Below are 22469 nucleotides of genomic sequence, written 5' to 3'. Positions count from 1 at the left end.
CTTTAGATGCCCTTTATACACGTTTCACTGATGCCTCTATCCAAGGGTTAAGAACCCAAATTCTTCTAAAATAATACTTTTTCATTGATGCCCTCCTAACTGACGCTGACAATGCTAACATGGCCCCCTCAGGAATGAGGGAGGGGGGAGTGAGGGAGAGACTGGCTGTGTGTCAGCCTCTGAACAGAATTCCTGAGGGAGGGGTGATTTCTCTTCAGCATCACACACAGCCAGCTTCTCACTCAACCCCCTCATTCACCCCTCCCACGGGACTTCTCTTCAGTGAGTCACACAGCCGTCTCTCAGAATTCTTTAGGGGATTAGCTTGACTGTATGACCCCCACCTCCAAGGCTAAAGTAACAGAGGCATCAATAATAATAGTTTTTAGAAGAATGGTGGCTCTAATCGCATTGAATCGATTTGTGAGGGGAGGTCACTGGTGACAGGTTCCCTTTAAAGAAGTCTATTAAAACATGTTCAGATGCATCATGGAGAGATAATACGGATCATTATTTGTTCCCACATCCTAATCCTGCCACAGGAAGTGATTGGCTGAATGACTTTTCTGGGAGCTAAGTGCAATTTAAAATGGGAGGCAGAGGTGGGTGCTTTCTGTTTCACACCCTATGTTACTGCAATGCGTGGGCATTTATGAAACGATAATGAAACCTACAACCACCTAAAATCTGAGCCATTCTGCATTGTCCAAACTTACCACTAAGCAGTAACAGGAGTTAAAGGTGTTTTGAAGTCATATACCGTATTTTTCGCACTATAAGGCGCCCAAAAAATCCTTTGATTTACTCAGAAATCAAAGGTGCGCCTTATAGCCCAGTGCGCCTTCTATATGATCCGTACTTACAGACAACAGCTGCCTTGTACTGTGCAAAGGTCTGCCATCTGCTGGTCATTCATCCATATAATCTGGTGCGCCTTATATATGAACCTAGATGTTTTAGCAGGCATTCATTGATGGTGCGCTTTATACTCCGGTGCGCCTTAAAGTCCGAAAAATACGGTAGGTTGCTCCAGTACTTCCAGTGTTCGGACCCATTAAAGTTCCTGGAAGTGACGGGACTTGCTTTATCCAACAAGAGACCTCCACAGACCATGGGACGTCACTTTGGTTTTTCAATGGACTCACTTCCTGTGTTGTCCCCTGGTCAGAGGAGACTCCTTGAGGAAGCGGGTCCCAGCACTTTGAGCCAGGAGTAGCCATGTAAACCTGGTGCTGTAGCGGAGTTTCTCTCCACCCATGGTTATTGGATTCCCCTTTCAGGCTTTCTCTTGCCTTGAATTCAGAAAAATGAGTTGCCCGGTCCTTGATAGACCAAACATGAAAGTTTTTAGTCCTTAATAATTTCCTTATTTTGTCGCCTCTTTTGTGCCAATAGACTCTGCTACCTATTACATATATGAGTCCAGAAGCCGAGTATTGTAGGGTATTGTCCTACTCCAAAGAGGAGCGAAACGGCGCGGGGCCGGCGCAGCGACTAATCAGGTCTCCTTATTCTTTACACAACCCAACCACATGTACTTGCCTGTATCTTTCCTAGAGAGAAGCCAGAACAGTCCTTAATCCAGAGAGGGACTCATTACACAGCTGTACATGTTCCTCTTCTAGATGGAAATCTCTGATCTGACCCTCGTGTCCTAAAGTAACATGCATTAACCCTCCGATTCCCTGACAAAGCTTCACAGATCTGCTGGAATGAGGTCTGCAGTAAACATTCACATCTCTATGTACAAAGCTTTGCCGCCATTGACTTGTCCTTATACTATTACTCCATCTCTCCACCCGACCGGTTTCAAAAGTGCAAAAATGCTCTAAGCCAAGTGCTTTCCATTAGCATCAACCAAAGATGAGTAACTTGGTTTAGTCTCTAAAAGTTTCTCCTTCGTTTATCCAATGGTGTCCTAAATGTAGGAGAGGGTGGAAGGCAGAGGATTTAAAATAACTATTTGTTTTTTTGGGCCTTATGTTAAAGGGGTTTTCCCACGAAAGAAAATTCTCACATTTCTATCCGCTAGTCATGTTAACAGAATAAAAATCATTTTAACCCCTTACTTTACAATTTTAATCAATGTTATTGCTGTTTTAGCTGTATTATCCATCTAGTTCTGTGGGGGGTCAATGTGGTTACATTATTAGGGTACAGGTGTATATGCACTTTCATCTGACATTGTACTGACACGGACATGGAAAGAGAGATGAGACAGATCAGAGATGCATGAGATAATTACACAGACGCTGACAGAGAGAGGCTTTTACACTGTGAGCTCTGCTACATCTCACAGACATGTGCCTGCCTCCCCCTTACCCTAGATCACGTATATATCCTTGTAGTTTGCAGCCTCTCTCTCTGCTCACCATCTCCTGGTAGGATGTGATCAGTGAGTGTCTCTGAGCTCCGTGCAGGGGGCGGGGCTACAGCCACACAGCAGAGACAGACAGAAATCTCTGCTCCACGATCTCACACAGAAATCCAAGATGGCGGCTTGACCCTAAGTCAGAAGTTACGTGGTCATGCCTAGGGGCAACTGAAATTGTGTACAGCAGGACTGATAGAGACAGGTTGGAATTATATCCAATTTGCATTGGATATGCAATTATGTATTTTTGTTAATAACAGTGAACTAGAGAATGTGATATTTTGTTATCCTGAGTACATATAAGAAACTTGTCTTCGTGGGAATACCCCTTTAAGGCTGATTTGCATATTATTCTACAGTTTCCCGAATTTGGATATGGCAGGGTTGGATGACTATCCAATCCCTTAGGGTGCATTAAAACTCTCTCCCCAACAAATGATGATGGACCACAGCCAGAACTGTCTACTGGCAGCAGTCTACTTCTATCTCTAATTTAAAGGGAACCTACCACCACGAATCTACCTATAAAGATAGATCGGGTGGTAGGTGGATGTAAGGGACGTGAGGAGAGCTCTTTTTAGAGCTAATCCTCACGTCCCCGCTAACTTTTGGGAAACTTTATTCCACTAATATGTAAATTCTGTTATGCGGCTACTGGGGCATGGGATAGCCGGGCACGAGGCTACACAGCGCGGCTACTCCACGCCCCAGTAGCCACGTTACCCCTCTTACCCTGTTGTGTGTGGCGCGCAGCTCCTCGTAGCTTCGCGACCTCATCCGACATGCTGGCGTTCTGTGCTGAGCAGCCACAGATCCGAGGCCGGAGCTACTGTGCATGCGCAGAACTCCGGCTTGTCGAACGAGGCCGCGCACAACAGGGTAGGAGGAGTAACGTGGCTACTAGGGCGTGGAGTAGCCGCCCTGTATAGCCTCGTGCCCGGCTACCCCATGCCCCAGTAGCCGTTTAACAGAATTTACATATTAGTGGAATAAAGTTTCCCAAAAGTTAGCGGGGACGTAAGGATTAGCTCTAAAAAGGTCTATCCTCACGTCCCTTACATCCACCTACCACCTGATCTACCTTTATAGGTAGAATCGTGGTGGTAGGTTCTCTTTAAGGTTGGAAGGAGTAGCTGTTTAGGGAAGGAGTGTTGTACCATAAAGACTTAGGCTACCTTTACTCTACCGTTTAAACCTTTATTCTAAAAAGTAAAGATTTTTACATATCTGTTAATCCCATTGCCATCGTTGTAAAATGTATGTAATCCGTGCAGTTAGGCGAGCGTCCGTTATGCATATGCGAACATATAACGGACACCTGCCTTACTGAACATGACGGATGACCTAGAATTTACACTAATGTCAATGGAATTTTGAATTGATATGTGAAACATCCGTTCTTTACTTCTCCCTAACGGAGGTAACAGTAGTGTGAACTTAGCCTTACATAAATTCAGCATCAATAAATGATGGCGACAACTCATGGCAGACACCAGGGGGCTGGAAAAAACGAAAATGCAAAAAAATGCATGAGCGTCTGATCAATGAAAATCAAGTTGTGGATAAAAATGGAAAGACTTGGTCTACGGTAAGAAGCACTGAAACCACCAATGCAAAAAATACATATCGCTTTCTATAACTTGTATATTAGTCCTGACATACTGTATATTAACTGCTGCGAGTACTTGGACTTGTGTAATGTCCCAAATTAATGCTTTACCCAATCCATCCTTTGGTTCAGCTCTGACTATGTCCTGTCACGCAAAAACATTCTGCAACCAAACCTGTATTTGTGGCGACCATGTATCACTGGCCATCGTCACCACCTGCACCTGCGTATCCCCAGTGAAGCTCCAGCCTCTAAGCAATTCATATCAAGCAAAGTAAAATGTGTTGTATCGTACCATTATATTACTACCAGGACCATATGTGGTAAGTGGAGATCTGGAGCTCCTCGCTGCTCTTATTTCCATTCTGAATGTTTGGGTTAGAAAATTCCAGTAAATGATTCTATAATCTGTTCCTAATCTTAAAATAGATGTTGTCCATTATGAAAGATTCTAAGCAATGATTTTTTTTTTTTTTTTTAAAACAGTACAAAAAAAATCTGAATTATTTTTTAAACAAATCAGAATTGCAACTTTTTACATTATAATTTTGACCTGTGTTAATAATTTTCCCTTCTCATGGTCCTTCGCCTCGGGGGCCAAACACCAAATCCTGAGAAATCCCAAACTGATTGTGGAGGGGCCATCCTAAAGCCTTCTATGTTAGCTGCAGTAGGTCAGAAGGCATAGGGGTGGGGGTGGGGGGGGGGGCAGAATATGGATCATGTTACGTGATGTGAAAATACTCGGAGGTTTTACATTTCAAGCCCTTCGCCTCTTTCATGTAGAAGGTATATTGTGCAGCAGCGCCGTCTCTTACAGTGTTTGGCAGTTTTCCACAGCTTATAAAATCCTTTCATACGTAAAAACCTATGTTACCCTACATTGAGATGTGGGCCCATGCTGCCTGTGAGTGGAGGGTCAGAGGCCACTGTACGGGAATAAAGAAGATATCAATGTGCAATGACTTTGTCACTACTAGAGATGGTAATGAGGAAGATATCCCAGACGTGGGCCCAGGTTTGGTAAATGAAAAGAATCCAGTACAACACAATAAAAAAAAATATACAAACAGAGAAAAGAACACAATCCAAGTGGCTTAAAAAGAACAATTATAAATATTTCTTGTTGCAAATAACGAGCTCAGGGATATGAGACAATTTCCATCCATGGACACCCCTTAATTCACAGTTACGTGTGCTTTTTGGCCTGCACAAGAGTAAGCGGAAGACACAACTTGTAACAATGTTTCATTGGGCACTATTATTGTGTGTTGTGTCTCCGTCTTATCTACATCCAGGCCAATTTTTGTTTCTTCTTACTAGACCCCTTTTTTGCTGCTGCGGACGCTTTCTCAAATTTATACAGTAGCAAAAAGGCTAAAGTACATGTAAACAAGAGTCCCCTGCTCCCCCAAATAGGAGCGGGTATTTTATTATTGGTAACTTTACGTTGCCATTTGCATCCAGATTTTAGTTTTTTTTTTATTTGCAGTCGTTTCCTAACATTACTCCCTCGCTGATGCTTCAGGTTCCTTTAGTCTAAGCTAAATAAGCTGCATGTGTGAATTAAACCTTAGAAATAGTTCTAGCGGAATCAGATCTATGAAAAAAAATCTGATTACGGGCAAGAAACAAAGATGTTGGAACTTCTCCATGTATCTTAATTTAGAGAAGAGCCATTTTTAATAACTCCGTCATTAAATATCCAGTTCCCAAGTTTTTAGACCCCAGAAAAATGGGGAAAAATCTGGTAGCAAATGACAATGGTGTTAACAGCCCTAATACTTCATAAATACAAATAGTACACATACACAGGAAGAATGTTACATTCTAATACTCAGAAGGCATATTATTAGTGTATACGCTAGTCACTGTGTCGCTCCTTCCCTTGTCTTGCCAAGTGTCTGCGTGCGTTTTACTGGACACGGCGGCAGTAATAGCCCAGAACCTTGCACTTCTCACACAGATGTTGGGGGTGCTCCTTGCTTTGATCCGATACATCCAGACCGTCAGGTTTTTCTAAAGGTCGCTGTTAATGGGAGAGAAAGGAACAAAGGATTAATTAATGTGTCTGCAACATAATACCACGTTTGGACACTGGAGCCACTGAGCAGCTGTCAGTGAACTTCAACCCCGTCCTGGGCAGATGACAGCGCGGCTTTCTACAGCCGGTCCCGCACCCCCTGGACTATAGGAGCTCAATGCTACACAGTTTGAACTTGTGTCCCATACCATGTCTGGATTACAAATCCATCTTGAAAAATGTAGCTTTGTGCTTGGCCAAAATCCAGGCTTAGTCTTTGCCAGGTCTTGGAAGCCGTTTGACTAGCTGAGAGCCAGCAATGACAGGCTGCAGGGCCGGGTCCACAATCCCAGATTGATTTCTGCACATTTAGTGAAAAAGATAATAAAAACATTTGGGAGAACTCCGTGCGCCGAGCCGTGCTAGTCACTTGTGGTTTTGTGTTCCTTCTTTGCACCCAGTCATCAGAACAGCTGCCCACTTTCCTAGCTGTTACAGAAGTCTCCTCCGCCTTAACATTATTCATGACGTTCCCTCGCTTTTTAAAGGGACATTGTTACCAGATTTTACCCCATTAAATTACGAGACCCTGTGCAGTTCTGTGAGCTACAAAAACACAGGCAGTATCTCTGCTAGAAATGTCTACCATGTGATGTGATGCAGTATGAAGCAAACATACCTTGAGAATGCTGTAGCTACACTGTTGCAGAAACATATCTTGTTTAATCCCTGATCTGAGTGTTTTTGCTCAAAAAAACAAATTATAAAATTCAGGACCTTGGGAAAGATGGGTACTTAGTAGCGGCTGTGTTTCACAGAGCTTGCTCAACTGTCCAGACAGGACTAATCAACCTGAGTTGGATTACTTATACACAGCAGCTGGGGGAATGATGCAGCAATTGATTACTTCTGCCTGTCAGGTTCAATACAGTGAATAGAACATTCTCTGAAGAAGTGAATAAGGAGGAGACGCGACCGGGCATCCCCAGGAGCAACAGAGCCTCGTTATCATAATTGTATAATTGTTTTTTGAGCAATACCACTCGGATCAGGGATTAAACAAATTGGGGCAGATTTACTTACCTGGCCCATTTGCGATCCAGCAGCGCGTTCTCTGCGCTGGAATCGGGCCCCCCGCGGGATTTATTAAGGTAGTTCCTCCGCCGTCCACCAGGTGGCGCTGCTGCGCTGAAAAGCATCGGAACGCGCTGGAGGTCACCGAGCCGGGCTGAGTGAAGGCAAGTACAAGCTCCGCGACAGATTTTTTGTTTTAAATGCGGCAGTTTTTCCGAATCCGCTGTATTTTCGTTCGGCCATGCCCCCCGATTTCCGTCGCGTGCATGCCAGCGCCGATGCGCCACAATCCGATCGCGTGCGCCAAAATCCCGGGGCAATTCAGGGGAAATCGGCGCAAATCGGAAATATTCGGGTAACACGTCGGGAAACCGCGAATCGGGCCCTTAGTAAATGACCCCCAATATGTTTCTGCATCAGTGTCGCTACAGCATTCACAAGGTATGTTTGGGTAACAATGCATAAAAACAAATGGTAGATTTCCTTTAAATGTCTGTATCTCAAGTTCTGTAGCTGCCAGTACCACAATTCTGATTTGATCCGGAGGATGAGATTCTTATCTTTAATATGACACCAAAAGCATATTTCTAGGTACTATAGAACTAAAGATCACATCTGAATCAAGACTCAAGACTTGACTCAACTCATATTGACGCAAAATATGACTCTTCTCTACACATTTTTACACAATTTTGGAGGAGATTTTTTTTTTTAAATAGGAGAAAGGATCACATTTCATATAAGAGAGAATTCTAGAAAGGACTTTTCATTCTCTAGCAGTTTAATGGGGTAAGATCTGGTGACAGCAGGCAAGGCATCTAATTCAAAGAGGTAAATATTTTTTTCCAAAATGGTAGAATTAGTTGAAAAAAAGGATAAAGCATAAATCCCTTCGCCGATCCCTTATTGCTGCTGTTCTACAATGTTCCTGCTTCTCCATGACACAAAAGAATTGACACTCAATGAAACAGCGACTGGTTGGTCACTGCCACGGCCTTTCATTGGTTGAGGAGTCATTACTTCATTTTTTTTTGTAGATATAACAGGTCCTGGAGAGCAAAAGAGAGCATCCAGAAAGTATCAGCAGTGCTGGGGGAAATGTTATTAAAGGGGTTGGCACCAATAAATCTGTTCCATGAGACGTGTCTCTGCATGTGCCCGAGCCTCTCTCTGTCCACACTAGGGGTGGACTGGCCATATGACCCACCCGGAGAAATCCCGGTGGGCCGATGAGTCTGGGGCCAGTCCGGGGCTGATGGGGCCGGTTGAAAAAACAACAAAACATCTACTTACCTTTCCAGCGCTCCCCCGAAGCTCCGCCGCTACAGTCCGGCCGGCGGTGACAGCTCCATGTGTGTCGGCGTCCCACAGAATATGACATGGCCAAGTGGCTGACACCATATTCTGTGAGCCACCAGCGCTCCCTGAGCAGTCACGGACTGTGTGGCCGGACTGTAGCAGCGGAGCTGGCTGTATAGAGGGGGAGGCGGCTGGCTGTACACAGTGAGGGTGGGGGGAGTCATTGGTCTGTATACTGGGGGGGGGGGCAGGCTGTACACAGTGAGGGTGCGGGGGTCATTGGGCTGTATAGAGGGGGAGGCGGCTGGCTGTACACAGTGAGGGTGGGGGGAGTCATTGGTCTGTATACTGGGGGGGGGGGCAGGCTTTACACAGTGAGGGTGGGGGGAGTCATTGGTCTGTATACTGGGGGGGGGGGCAGGCTTTACACAGTGAGGGTGGGGGGTCATTGGGCTGTATACGGGGGGGGGCAGGCTTTACACAGTGAGGGTGCGGGGGTGGGGGTCATTGGGCTGTATACTGGGGGGGGCAGGCTGTACACAGTGAGGGGGGGGGGGTCGTTGGGCTGTATACTGGGGGGGCAGGTTGGAGCACATTGGCTATTTTCTGGGGAGGGCCTGGCTATAGGGGTGGGGGCTTTCTGACTATATACTGGGGGGTGTCTGGATATTTATAGGGGGGCTGGCTGTATACTGGGGGGGGCTGTTTGGCTATATAAAGGGGGCAGGCTGTATACTGAGGGGACTGGCTGGCAATATACAGGGGGGGTGTTGGCTGGCAATATACAGGGGGGGCTGTTTGGATATATACAGGGGGCAGGCTGTATACTGAGGGGACTGGCTGGCAATATACAGGGGGGGGGTGCTGGCTGGCAATATACAGGGGGGGGCTGTTTGGATATATACAGGGGGCAGGCTGTATACTGAGGAGACTGGCTGGCAATATACAGGGGGGGCTGGCTGTATACTGGGGGACTGGCTGGCAATATACAGGGGGGGGCTCTTTGGCTATATATATGGGGGCTAGCTGTATACAGTACTGGGGGGGACTGGCTGGCAATATACAGGGGGGTGCTGTATACTGGGGGGACTGGGAGGCAATATACAGGGGGAGCTGTATACTGGGGGGACTGGGAGGCAATATACAGGGGGGGCTGTATACTGGGGGGACTGGGAGGCTATATACTGGGGGGGCTGGCTATATACTGGGGGGACTGGCTGGCTGTATACAGGGGGGCTGGCTGTATACTGGGGGGGCTCTTTGGCTATATATATATGGGGGCTAGCTGTATACAGTACTGGGGGGGACTGGCTGGCAATAAACAGGGGGGGGCTGTGTACTGGGGGGGACTGGCTGGCAATATGCAGGGGGGCTGTATACTGGGGGGACTGGGAGGCAATATACAGGGGGGCTGTATACTGGGGGGAGTGGGAGGCTATATACAGGGGGGCTGGCTATATACTGGGGGGACCGGCTGGCTATATACAGGGGGGCTGGCTGTATACTGGGGGGACTGGCTGGCTATATATAGGGGGGCTGGCTGTATACTGGGGGGACTGGGAGGCAATATACAGGGGGGGGCTGGCTTTATACTGGGGGGACTGGCTGGCAATATATAGGGGGGCTGGCTGTATACTGGGGGGACTGGGAGGCAATTTACAGGGGGGGGGGCTGGCTTTATGGTGGGGGGATGGCTGTATACTGGGGGGACTGGCTGGCAATATACAGGGGGGGCTGGCTGTATACTAGGGGGTGGGGGCTTTCTGACTATATACTGAGGGGACTGGGAGGCAATATACGGGGGGGGGGTGGCTGGCAATATACAGGGGGGCTGTATACTGGGGGGACTGGGAGGCAATATACAGGGGGGGCTGTATACTGGGGGGAGTGGGAGGCTATATACAGGGGGGCTGGCTATATACTGGGGGGACTGACTGGCTATATACAGGGGGGCTTGCTGTATACTGGGGGGACTGGGAGGCAATATACAGGGGGGGCTGTATACTGGGGGGAGTAGGAGGCTATATACAGGGGGGCTGGCTATATACTGAGGGGACTGGCTGGCAATATACAGGGGGGGGGGCTGGCTGTATACTAGGGGGTGGGGGCTTTCTGACTATATACTGAGGGGACTGGGAGGCAATATACAGGGGGGGGCTGGCTGGGAATATACAAGAGGAGCAGGCTTTATGGTGGGGGATGGCTGTATACTGGGGGGACTGGCTGGCAATATACAGGGGGGCTGGCTGTATACTAGAGGGTGGGGGCTTTCTGACTATATACTGAGGGGACTGGGAGGCAATATACGGGGGGGGGCTGGCAATATACAGGGGGGGGGGCTGGCTTTATGGTGGGGGGATGGCTGTATACTGGGGGGACTGGCTGGCAATAAACAGGGGGGGGCTGGCTGTATACTAGGGGGTGGGGGCTTTCTGACTATATACTGAGGGGACTGGGAGGCAATATACGGGGGGGGGTGGCTGTCAATATACAAGAGGGGCAGGCTTTATGGTGGGGGGTGGCTGGCTGTATACTGGGGCGCTTAAAGACTGAGAACTCCTACAGTACGGAAAGTATAATATTGCCCTCAGACTATTTATTCTGCTATAAAGACCCCTGTGGGGCTCCTTGTGGTGACGCTGCCCTGGGCCGTAGCCTCCCAACCTCTCCTGCAACATCTGCATCAGAAAACAAATCCTACAAAGTATCCCCAGATCTCCGCAGAACTCCAACAGTGACATCAGCTTTTTGGCCTTTAGAAAATGCCATGACCAACCAATAATGTTTCTGGCAGCAGAACAGACCAGATGTCAGGTTGTTGGGTGTAGCTGGAAAATAAGTGGAGAAACCTGGCAGCTTCCTGAGCGAGGAGTCACAAATACATGGAGAGCACCAAATCCAAGGGGCAGATTTATCAAGGGTCTGAAAGTCAGAATATTTCTAGCTGTCCATGGCGACCAATCAGAGCGCAGCTTTCATTTTATCAGTGCTCATGTGATTGGTTGCCATGAGCAACTAAGAAATATCCTGACTTTCAGACCCTTGATAAATCTGCCCCAATGTGTTCTAAGATACTTAAGTTTTACTGATAAAAATATAGAAATATGAGAGATGAATGATGAATAAAATAGGTTTAATATTCATAAGTAAATGTCACATTGGACAGTACAGGCAGTCCCCGGGTTCAATAGGTTTGTTCTTAAGTTGAATCTGTATGTAAGTCGAATCTGTATATTTTATCATTGTAGCTGCAGACAAAAAAATTTTTTTGCCCCGGTGACAATTGGAGTTTCAAAATTTTTTGCTGTAATTGGACCAAGGATTATCCATAAATCTTCATTACAGACACCTTACAGCTGATCATTGCAGCCGGGGACTATAGTAACATCCAGAGAGGTCACCAGAGGTCACAGGGGGCAGAGGGGTCTGTCTGTAACTAGGGGTCGTCTGCAAGTCGGGTTTCCTTAAGTAGGGGACCTCCTGTAGTCCATAAGATAAAGGCCATAGCCACATGCACACAGCAGGGAAGAGCTCTGCGCGCTAACAGAGTTATTACAGAAAGAGAACAAAAAGAAGAGGTAAGTGACTTGTACAAGATTTGGGGAAAGCACCCCCACTATAGATGATGGACTGTGCCCGGCGCTGTGCTCTGCTTCATCCGCTGTAATGGACCCGATCAGAAGGTCCAAGCAATTGGCTCTCATTAAAGGGGTGGATCACTTATACAGTTATAACAAACTTTACCAGTAAGTACCAGACCCTAATAGGGTCACCCATGGTAAAACTTATCCTGTTTGCCATCCGCCGTGTGTCCCCCGGGCAGCAGCACTGGAGACTTCCTGTGACACAGTGGTTATGACAGAGGGGTGTGCAGTCTTTGGGGCACCCTCCATCTGCTGGAAGCCATCAGGTCACGGGGCGTCACAGGAAGTCCAGAGTCCTGCCACCAGGGGAAGGGTCACATGCTGCAGCAAACTTTAACATGGTAAGTATAATATGTGCCCTTAGTATGTTTAGTTATGTTTAACCATTTTCCAATACCATTTATTTAATTTGTTCTGCTCCTGCTGCTCTATAGCATGCTGCCTGCAAATAGAAAAAAACAATGTTCAATCTGTTTAGTTCTTCTTGCTGTATATTATGCTAAAGCCTGAAGATAAGGCACTATGTACAATATGCTCAGCTCCTCCTGCTCTATACAATACTCCTTATAGGATATAGGATATTATGTATAACATGCTCAGCTCCTCCTGCTCTATGACATGCTGCCTGTAAATAGGACATGTATAATTTGCTCAGCTCCTCCAGCTCTATTACATGCTACCTGCAAATAGGACATGTATAATCTGCTCAGCTCCTACTGCTCTATTACATGCTGCCTGTAAATAGGACATGTATAATCTGCTCAGCTCCTCCTGCTCTATGACATGCTGCCTGCTAATAGGACATGTATAATCTGCTCAGCTCCTCCTGCTCTATTACATGCTGCCCGCAAATAGGATATATATAATCTGCTCAGCTCCTCCTGCTCTATGACATGCTGCCTGCTAATAGGACATGTATAATCTGCTCAGCTTCTCCTGCTCTATTACATGCTGCCTGTAAATAGGACATGTATAATCTGCTCAGCTCCTCCTGCTCTATTACATGCTGCCTGCAAATAGGACATGTACAATCTGCTCAGCTCCTCCTGCTCTATTACATACTGCCTGTAAATAGGACATGTATAATCTGCTCAGCTTCTCCTGCTCTATTACATGCTGCCTGTAAATAGGACATGTATAATCTGCTCAGATCCTACTGCTCTATTACATGCTGTCTGCAAATAGGATATATATAAACTGCTCAGCTCCTCCTGCTCTATTACATGCTGCCTGCAAATAGGACACTATGTACAGTCTGCTCAGCTCCTCCTGCTCTATTACATATTGCCTGTAAATAGGACATGTATAATCTGCTCAGCTCCTCCTGCTCTATTACATATTGCCTGCAAATAGGACATGTATAATCTGCTCAGCTTCTCCTGCTCTATTACATGCTGCCTGTAAATAGGACATGTATAATCTGCTCAGCTTCCCCTGCTCTATTACATGCTGCCTGTAAATAGGACATGTATAATCTGCTCAGCTTCTCCTGCTCTATTACATGCTGCCTGTAAATAGGACATGTATAATCTGCTCAGCTTCCCCTGCTCTATTACATGCTGCCTGTAAATAGGACATGTATAATCTGCTCAGCTCCTACTGCTCTATTACATGCTGCCTGCAAATAGGACATGTATAATCTGCTCAGCTTCTCCTGCTCTATTACATGCTGCCTGCAAATAGGACACCATGTACAATCTGCTCAGCTCCTACTGCTCTATTACATGCTGCCTGTAATTATGTTGCTATGTACAATCTGCTCGGCTCCTCTTATTCTGCTACTATGGATATATACAGTAATCTGCTCTATACATCCATGTATAATCCACTCTGCTCTACTAATGCCGCAGTGGTGGGGGACCTTACGACTGGTTCAATACATTTAAATATAAATTCCTTCCAATGAATTTGATGTCTCTTTTGTTTTTCCAAACCGAGCAGACATTTCAGAAACTCCTCGTGCCGAATGTTTTCCCTTTAACCATCTCTGTAGCATCTAAACGCACGAGTCTGGAAATGGAAACCAGCTGTCACGTCTGTCCTAACATTGGGTTACGCATTTTAGTCCTCACATTTTTGAGTCATGATGTAATGATCAGAATTCTTCAGCAAATGGGAGAGATCACGTGAAGTGCGATGGAGATGAGAGCGAAATCCAACCAAGAAGACTAAAGTGAAGGCTGAAGGATCAAAAATCATAAAAATGGGCAAAAAACACCAAACCAGCAGATTTGTGATGGCGGCACAGTATTGCAGGAGCTGCATATGGGAATGAGCATCACCTGACACAGCCGGACTCTTAGTTTGTGTGGCCCAATAATGTAAATATTTAATATTCCGATACAACTCATAACCTTCCGACCCACCTGCTTGTGAGGGTAGACGTTGATGTGGCACTTGATACATTCTTGACCCATATTAGCCCAGGAATTCCCACTCATCCATTTTCTTTTACACTTTGGACATTTATATTCTCCAAAACATCTCTTCTTGCCTTGATACGGGGTCAGACCTTCACCTTTTGGACGAGCCTGGCAATAGAAGTGAAAATAAGAATGTCAGCTCTCAAACATGGCTTCCACAATAGACCATCAGTCACCTAGTTTGGGAGGATCAGCAGTGCAAGGGTGTGTCAAAACTTTGTGTGGAATTTTATAATAAGTTTTTATTTATATAGCGCACACGGATTACACAGCGCTGGAAAGAGTTTTGCCAAATTGGTCCCGGTCCCCTATGGGGCTCACAATTTAATCAACCTTTGGAGTGTGGGAGAAAACCAGAGGACCTGGAGGAAACCCCCGCAAACATGGAGAGAACATAAAAACTCTTTGCAGATGTTGACCTGGATGGCACCGCGCTGCAAGGCTGTAGTGCTAACCACTGAGCCATCACGCTGCAAGCCTGTAGTGCTAACCACTGAGCCACCGCGCTGCAAGGATGTAGTGCTAACCACGGAGCCACCGTGCTCCAAGGATGTAGTGCTAACCACTGAGCCACCGTGCTGCAAGGATGTAGTGTTAACCACTGAGCCACTGTGCTAAAAGGCTCTAGAGCTAACCACTGAGCCACCGTTTTGCAAGGATGTAGTGCTAACCACTGAGCCACCATGCTGCAAGGATGTAGTGCTAACCACTGAGCCACCGTGCTGCCCTTTATTTTGAGGGATAATCTTTTGCCTGATAGGCAATGGTTAATCAGCAAAACAGCAACACATATTGGCTGTATATAGCAAAAACAAAAGGCACATGTAGAAATGAGAAATCCAGCATCCAAAATTAGTAACAAAAAAGAGCTGTTAATATCCAAAAACGTAATCTTCATACCTTAAAAATATACATGATGAAAAAACATGAACACAAAAAACAATGAAAGACACGGGACAAAATAAGATAGCAGCGTTAACGCGACAGTCACATGTTAGTCCTTACCTAACCTGCTCTGACCTGCTTGAAGTTTAAGTAATGCTGAATTCAGTGTAAGCTTGCGGGTTTACGCCCCCTAAGAGGCGTGTCTCAGGCTCTCTATCATGACTAGTGACAGGTAATGAATTTAGTTATTTTTAATAAAAATCTAGCAGGTCCTGTTTATAGTTTAGCCCCTTTGGGAAACGATTGTCCAGACTCAAAATCCAGAAGCTTCTCTTGATAGAAGCAATTTTTTCCAGTCGCCGCCTCAATTGGGGTGTGCGACTTGCTCTATGGCTATGACCCACATCCCATCCATTGCTCCAGCATGGATTTCTTTGGAATGTCTGGATATTCCCCATAGATTGCGGGTGCTGGTGAGTGTGTTGGGGTTAGCAGCCGTGATATTAGGGTTAGCACCCGTGATATTAGGGTTAGCACCCGTGATATTAGGGTTGGCACCCGTGATATTAGAGTTGGCACCCGTGATATTAGGGTTAGCACCCGTGATATTAGGGTTAGCACCCGTGATATGTTCGCTGATTCGCTCTTTCATCTTTATGACTGTACAGCCCTCATATTGCAGTGAGCATTTACAAGAGTGTATTAAATATACCACACAAGATGATTCGTAATTCCGTACGTGATGTTAGTAGTGACAGAGGAGAAAGAAGGTTTTTTGCAACAAGCCCCACCACAACAAGAGCTGCCCTTGGTTTGGAACCAGGATTTTTTAGATGTATTATGAGTTTTAACTTTGGTAGATACAAAAGTAACGCCATCGGGTCCTGCGGCCGCATTTTCCTCGGGTCTTCCGACTTTTAGGGGATCGCTCCAGAATTGTGTTGCTTGTGATCGGATTTTGGCGCATCGGCGCCGGCTTTCATGCAACAGAAATCGGGGAGTGGGCCGTTGGATGATCCAATGGATTTGTGTCACAAGCCATACACTTACAAGCACCGGGAAGAAGAAGGTGAACTCCGGGGACCTGAGCGGGGAAGTGACACATGCAGGATATCGGACGCACGATCTTAGTGACTCCCCGCACATCGCATTATACACAGACAATGCACTTACATGCACCAGGAAGAAGGTGAACTCTGGGAACCTGAGCGGGGAAGCGACACATGCAGGATATCAGGCGCAGGATCTTAGTGACTTCCCGCACAGCTCATTATACATGGACAATGCACTTACATGCACCAGGAAGAAGGTGAACTCTGGGAACCTGAGCGGGGAAGCGACACATGCAGGATATCGGGCGCATGATCTTAGTGACTCCTCACATAGCGCATTATACACAGACAATGCACTTACATGCACCAGGAAGAAGAAGGTGAACTCTGAGGACCTGAGTGGGGAAGCGACACATGCAGCATATCGGATGCGCGATCTTAGTGACTCCCCGCACAGCGCATTATACACGGACAATGCACTTACATGCACCAGGAAGAAGAAGGTGAACTCCGGGGACCTGAGCGGGGAAGTGACACATGCAGGATATCAGGCGCACGATTTTAGTGACTCCCCGCACAGCGCATTATACACGGACAATGCACTTACATGCACCAGGAAGAAGAAGATGAACTCCGGGGACCTGAGTGGGGAAGCGACACATGCAGGATATCGGGCACAGGATCTTAGTGACTCCCCGCACAGCACATTATACACGGACAATGCACTTACATGCACCAGGAAGAAGAAGGTGAACTCCGGGGACCTGAGCGGGAAAGTGACACATGCAGGATATCGGGGCACGATCTTAGTGACTCCCCGCACAGCGCATTATACACGGACAATGCACTTACATGCACCAGGAAGAAGAAGGTGAACTCCAGGGACCTGAGTGGGGAAGTGACACATGCAGGATATCGGGCGCAGGATCTTAGTGACGCCCTGCACAGCACATTATACACGGACAATGCACTTACATGCACCAGGAAGAAGAAGGTGAACTCCGGGGACCTGAGCGGGGAAGCGACACATGCAGGATATCAGACGCAGGATCTTAGTGAATCGCGGCAGATGTGCATTCAGACGGACACTCTGGATGGGGGATTGTGCAAGACCGGGTAAGTAAATGTGCCCCAGTATCTCTTCTTCCTGCCCTCTGGTGACCTCTCTGGATGTTACTATAGTCCCAGGCTGCAATGATCAGCTGTAAGGTGTCTGTAATGAAGATTTATTCATAATATTTGGTCCCATTACAGCAAAAATTTTTGAAACTCCAATTGTCATTGGGGCAAAACAAATTTTTATCTGCATCTACAATGATAAAATATAAAGTTTCGACTTACATACAAATTTAACTTAAGAACAAACCTATGGAACCTATCTTGTATGGACTATTTGATTATCTAGCTCTGAATGCTGCAGTGGTAAAGCTGTTTCTGACGTTATAATGGTAGAACATATAAGAATTGTAAAACCGGACACTTCTATTAGCATCCGGTGTGCAATAACTGATGCATCTAATATATGTGCGCGCTCCCTCACTAATCACACACTGGGGGTCATTTACTAAGGGCCCGATTCGCGTTTTCCCGACGGACCGGGTAAGTAAATCTGCCCCACTCTGTTCATTGTATCATCGCAGGACATCACATGAAAAGGAGCCTGCATATTGGGGGTTAAGATGTAGTCACTACCATTCTATGAACATTAAGAATAACATACACAATAAATTAGTGTTCGTCAATCTAACGCTCACCTGGCAGAAATCCAGCAGCCTGATCAGCTGGGCCAGGTATGCATGTACACAAAGGGTCAAAAGCAATAGCCAGTGCTGTGTATAGTGTGCTGCTACCCTGCGCTGAGCATCCCTAACATACAAGGGGTTAAGAACTGGATACCAGGACAATGGAGCACAATTGTTATTCACTTCTCTTTGTGGCTCAGTTATGGTATAACAGTCAGTATTGTGCCAAATATGTTGAGGGTTTGAGAAGTTTCCAGAACTGGATGATATTCAGTAATAAGAAATAATAGATGTTTGCTCTGGTGTTGTTTGGACACGCTACAGAACCATAGTGGTGTTCACTAAAGATCCCATTTATAAAATGTAGCTGCATGTAGTGGATTCACCAGACAAATAGGGGCACATTTCCTTACCCGTCCGGAGGAGTTCCCGAAAGTTCATTGTCTGTGTATAATGCCCGATATCCTGCATGTGTCGCTTCCCCGCTCAGGTCCCCGGAGTTCACCTTCTTCTTCCTGGTGCATGTAAGTGCATTGTCCGTGTATAATGCGCTGTGCGGGGAGTCACTAAGATCCTGTGCCCGATATCCTGCATGTGTCACTTCTCCGCTCAGGTCCCTGGAGTTCACCTTCTTCTTCCTGGTGCATGTAAGTGCATTGTCCGTGTATAATGCGCTGTGCGGGGAGTCACTAAGATCCTGCGTCCAATATCCTGCATGTGTCGCTTCCCCGCTCAGGTCCCCGGAGTTCACCTTCTTCTTCCCGGTGCATGTAAGTGCATTGTCCGTGTATAATGCGCTGTGCGGGGAGTCACTAAGATCGTGCGTCCAATATCCTGCATGTGTCGCTTCCCCGCTCAGGTCCCCGGAGTTCACCTTCTTCTTCCCGGTGCATGTAAGTGCATTGTCCATGTATAATGCGCTGTGCGGGGAGTCACTAAGATCGTGCCCCGATATCCTGCATGTGTCGCTTCCCCGCTCAGGTCCCCGGAGTTCACCTTCTTCTTCCTGGTGCATGTAAGAGCATTGTCCGTGTATAATGCGCTGTGCGGGGAGTCACTAAGATCGTGCGCCTGATATCCTGCATGTGTCACTTCCCCGCTCAGGTCCCCGGAGTTCACCTTCTTCTTCCTGGTGCATGTAAGTGCATTGTCCGTGTATAATGCGCTGTGCGGGGAGTCACTAAGATCCTGCGTCCGATATCCTGCATGTGTCGCTTCCCCGCTCAGGTCCCTGGAGTTCACCTTCTTCTTCCCGGTGCATGTAAGTGCATTGTCCGCGTATAATGCGCTGTGCGGGGAGTCACTAAGATCGTGCGCCCGATATCCTGCATGTGTCGCTTCCCCGCTCAGGTCCCTGGAGTTCACCTTCTTCTTCCCGGTGCATGTAAGTGCATTGTCCGTGTATAATGCGCTGTGTGGGGAGTCACTAAGATCGCGCACCCGATATCCTGCATGTGTCACTTCCCCGCTCAGGTCCCCGGAGTTCACCTTCTTCTTCCTGGTGCATGTAAGTGCATTGTACGTGTATAATGCGCTGTGCGGGGAGTCACTAAGATCGTGCGCCCGATATCCTGCATGAGTCACTTCCCCGCTCAGGTCCCCGGAGTTCACCTTCTTCTTCCTGGTGCATGTAAGTGCATTGTCCGTGTATAATGCGCTATGCAGGGAGTCACTAAGATCGTGCCCTGATATCCTGCATGTGTCACTTCCCCGCTCAGGTCCCTGGAGTTCACCTTCTTCTTCCTGGTGCATGTAAGTGCATTGTCAGTGTATAATGCGCTGTGCAGGGAGTCACTAAGATCGTGCGCCCAATATCCTGCATATGTCGCTTCCCCGCTCAGGTCCCCGGAGTTCACCTTCTTCTCCCTGGTACATGTAAGTGCATTGTCTGTGTATAATGCGCTGTGCAGGGAGTCACTAAGATTGTGCGCCCGATATCCTGCATGTGTCTCTTCCCCGCTCAGGTCCCTGGAGTTCACCTTCTTCCTGGTGCATGTAAGTGCATTGTCCGTGTATAATGTGCTGTGCAGGGAGTCACTAAGATCGTGCGGCCGATATCCTGCATGTGTCGCTTCCCCGCTCAGGTCCCCGGAGTTCACCTCCTTCTTCCTGGTGCATGTATGTGCATTGGATGTGACACAATTTGAAAGTTTAATCCCGTGCTCTGTCCGATTCATATATAGTACATTCAAACACAATGCAGAGAGTTTTGGACTTTTTGGGGCATTCATAATTTTTGGTGCAAAGTGTTGGTTTTTAATTTATTATAAATTATAACAGAAAAACTTTTTTTGCTATGTATCTTCTCATAGAGACCTACAAATTAAATAGTAGCTTTGGTTTGACAAAAATATCTGCAAAAAAAAAAAAATATATATATATATCATTAGAAGCCTGAAGGACTCCTGAGGGTGTTCCCAGAGCCCCTCAGTGCTGTAGATTCACAGGCTGTTACAATAAGCAGGTCTCCCCTCCCCTCCACTTCCTGTTGCTTCTAGATTGAACAGGCAGAGTGAGAGAGCAGGAGTAGGGCGAGACATGATCTGCTCATTGTAACAGCCTGTGAATTTGCAACAATGAGGGGCTTTGGTAACACCCCCAGAGCCCATGATACCTGGATCTATGAGTAAGTGTCCATGGTTATTCTTCCTAGACTGTGTAGTGATAAATTATTTGGTATGAGAATGATTGCCGGGTCAGTTAAGAAATGAATGTATCCAGGAGACATAATAGAAAAAAGACACATTGCAGAAGTCTAAGAAAAATGTTTCCAAAATGTAATTTCCCAGTAAATGCAAGTATTTTGTAAGCCAGACCTGTAGGGGGAGCTGTTTAATCCAAGTGCATTTGTTCCTAACCCTATAATGATGTATTATAAAGACAGGCCATCAATATCAGATTTACTGGGGTCCAACAAGCAGAGAATGACATGAGTAGGAGACCCCTCTGTTACCTTCCAGATGGACCAGAGCTGGTCTGCAGTAACCTGCTCTGACTCTGCCTTCACTTCTATAATCTGTTTATCAGCTGCAGAGAATAATTCATCTGTGTGGGATCTGGGTCCCTCCAAATATCATATAGAACAGCAATCCTCAACCACTGGGCCCTGGAACACCGGGTCCCAGGCTGCAGCCAAAGAGCTTCAGCTTATAAAAATACAAAAAATTCTGTTCGGCCATTTCTGACACATGGCAGCTCCGATGCGCCACAATCCGATCGCGTGCGTCAAAATCCGCGCAAATCGGAAATATTCGGGTAACACGTCGGAAAAACGTGAAGCGGGCCCTTAGTAGATGACCCCCAATGTGTCTGATAAGAGAGTCTCCGCCCACACTCTGACCAGTCTAAAAACTGACCAGCAATAAAACTGAGTAAAATTTTAATGTAAAGGGTTAAAAATGATCTATTGTGTAAACATCACTAGGGGATTGGAATTTAAGAATTTCTTTCATGGGCAAATCCTTTAAAGGGGGCTCTGCCGTGGACATTTCATTAATGGGGGGGGGGGGGTTGGGGAGTTCTGATGTGGACATTTCATAAAAGGGGCCTCTGTGAAAACATTTTTTATTTTATTATCCACCGTGCTGGACATTTTATAAGTAATTGGAGATTGCTGCTGGACATTTTATTAGCGAGGGGAGGCTGCGGGACATTTTATTAGCGAGGGGAGGCTGCGGGACATTTTATTAGTAAGTGAAGACTGCTGCTGGACATTTTATTAGAGTGGGGAGGCTGCTGGACACTATAGGGCATTATAGTGTCTCATTTTCTGTAGCCTTCTTCTAATACAGACAACAGAAAAAGTAGCAGTATCAGAAGGAGGCTACAGAAAGGGGGCAGCTGCAGGAAAGGGGGCATTTTAGACTGGAGGCTGCTGGAAATGGTACATTATATTGGTTAGGGTTAGATATGGGGTATTTGTAGGTCATTTTTTTTTCTAAAGGACCATGTTAATGGGGTTACGCAACCCAGTTCTTGGAAAAAAAAAATTTGGGTGCATCTGGTCCCCGGATACAAAAAGTTTAGGGACCACTGATATAGAGGAAGCTATTCTGTTGCTATGCTATCAATGTTTTCAGCCTGGAAACCCTCTCCGTGTCATATAAGCGTGTATGTAATTTATATCGGCAGTTGAGATTGGTGAGAGTTTGGTCCAAGCAGTCTGTACACTCTCATATCCATGTCCTTTGCCATATTCTTCAGTAGAGTCACCCCCATGCATGTAAGAATACCTTGAACTCTTTCCATATCTTCTGAAGAGGTTAAATGGATTTTTAGCCTTGATGAATGGAAATCTCCAGGAAAAGTTCTGTTACATACACAGACCACATTATTTCCGCTCGG

General features: G+C 46.5%; 1 protein-coding gene across 1 annotated transcript in view; it reads right to left on the bottom strand.

Annotated features, from left to right (window-relative positions):
- Window positions 1-5801: 5801 nt before the first annotated feature.
- ZCCHC24 (zinc finger CCHC-type containing 24) overlaps window positions 5802-22469 on the bottom strand; it is a 72932-nt gene continuing 56264 nt past the window's right edge. Inside the window, exons 3-4 of the mRNA XM_072129874.1 lie at window positions 14390-14554; window positions 5802-6012 (exon numbers count right to left, since the gene is read on the bottom strand). Coding sequence (XP_071985975.1) covers window positions 5899-6012; window positions 14390-14554 — 279 coding nt within the window. The 3' untranslated portion in view covers window positions 5802-5898. The remainder of the gene's footprint in view (window positions 6013-14389; window positions 14555-22469) is intronic.

This window comes from Engystomops pustulosus, chromosome 11 (assembly GCF_040894005.1).
Source record: "Engystomops pustulosus chromosome 11, aEngPut4.maternal, whole genome shotgun sequence".
Lineage (NCBI taxonomy): Eukaryota > Metazoa > Chordata > Amphibia > Anura > Leptodactylidae > Engystomops > Engystomops pustulosus.
This window is presented reverse-complemented; position numbering and strand designations above follow the sequence as displayed.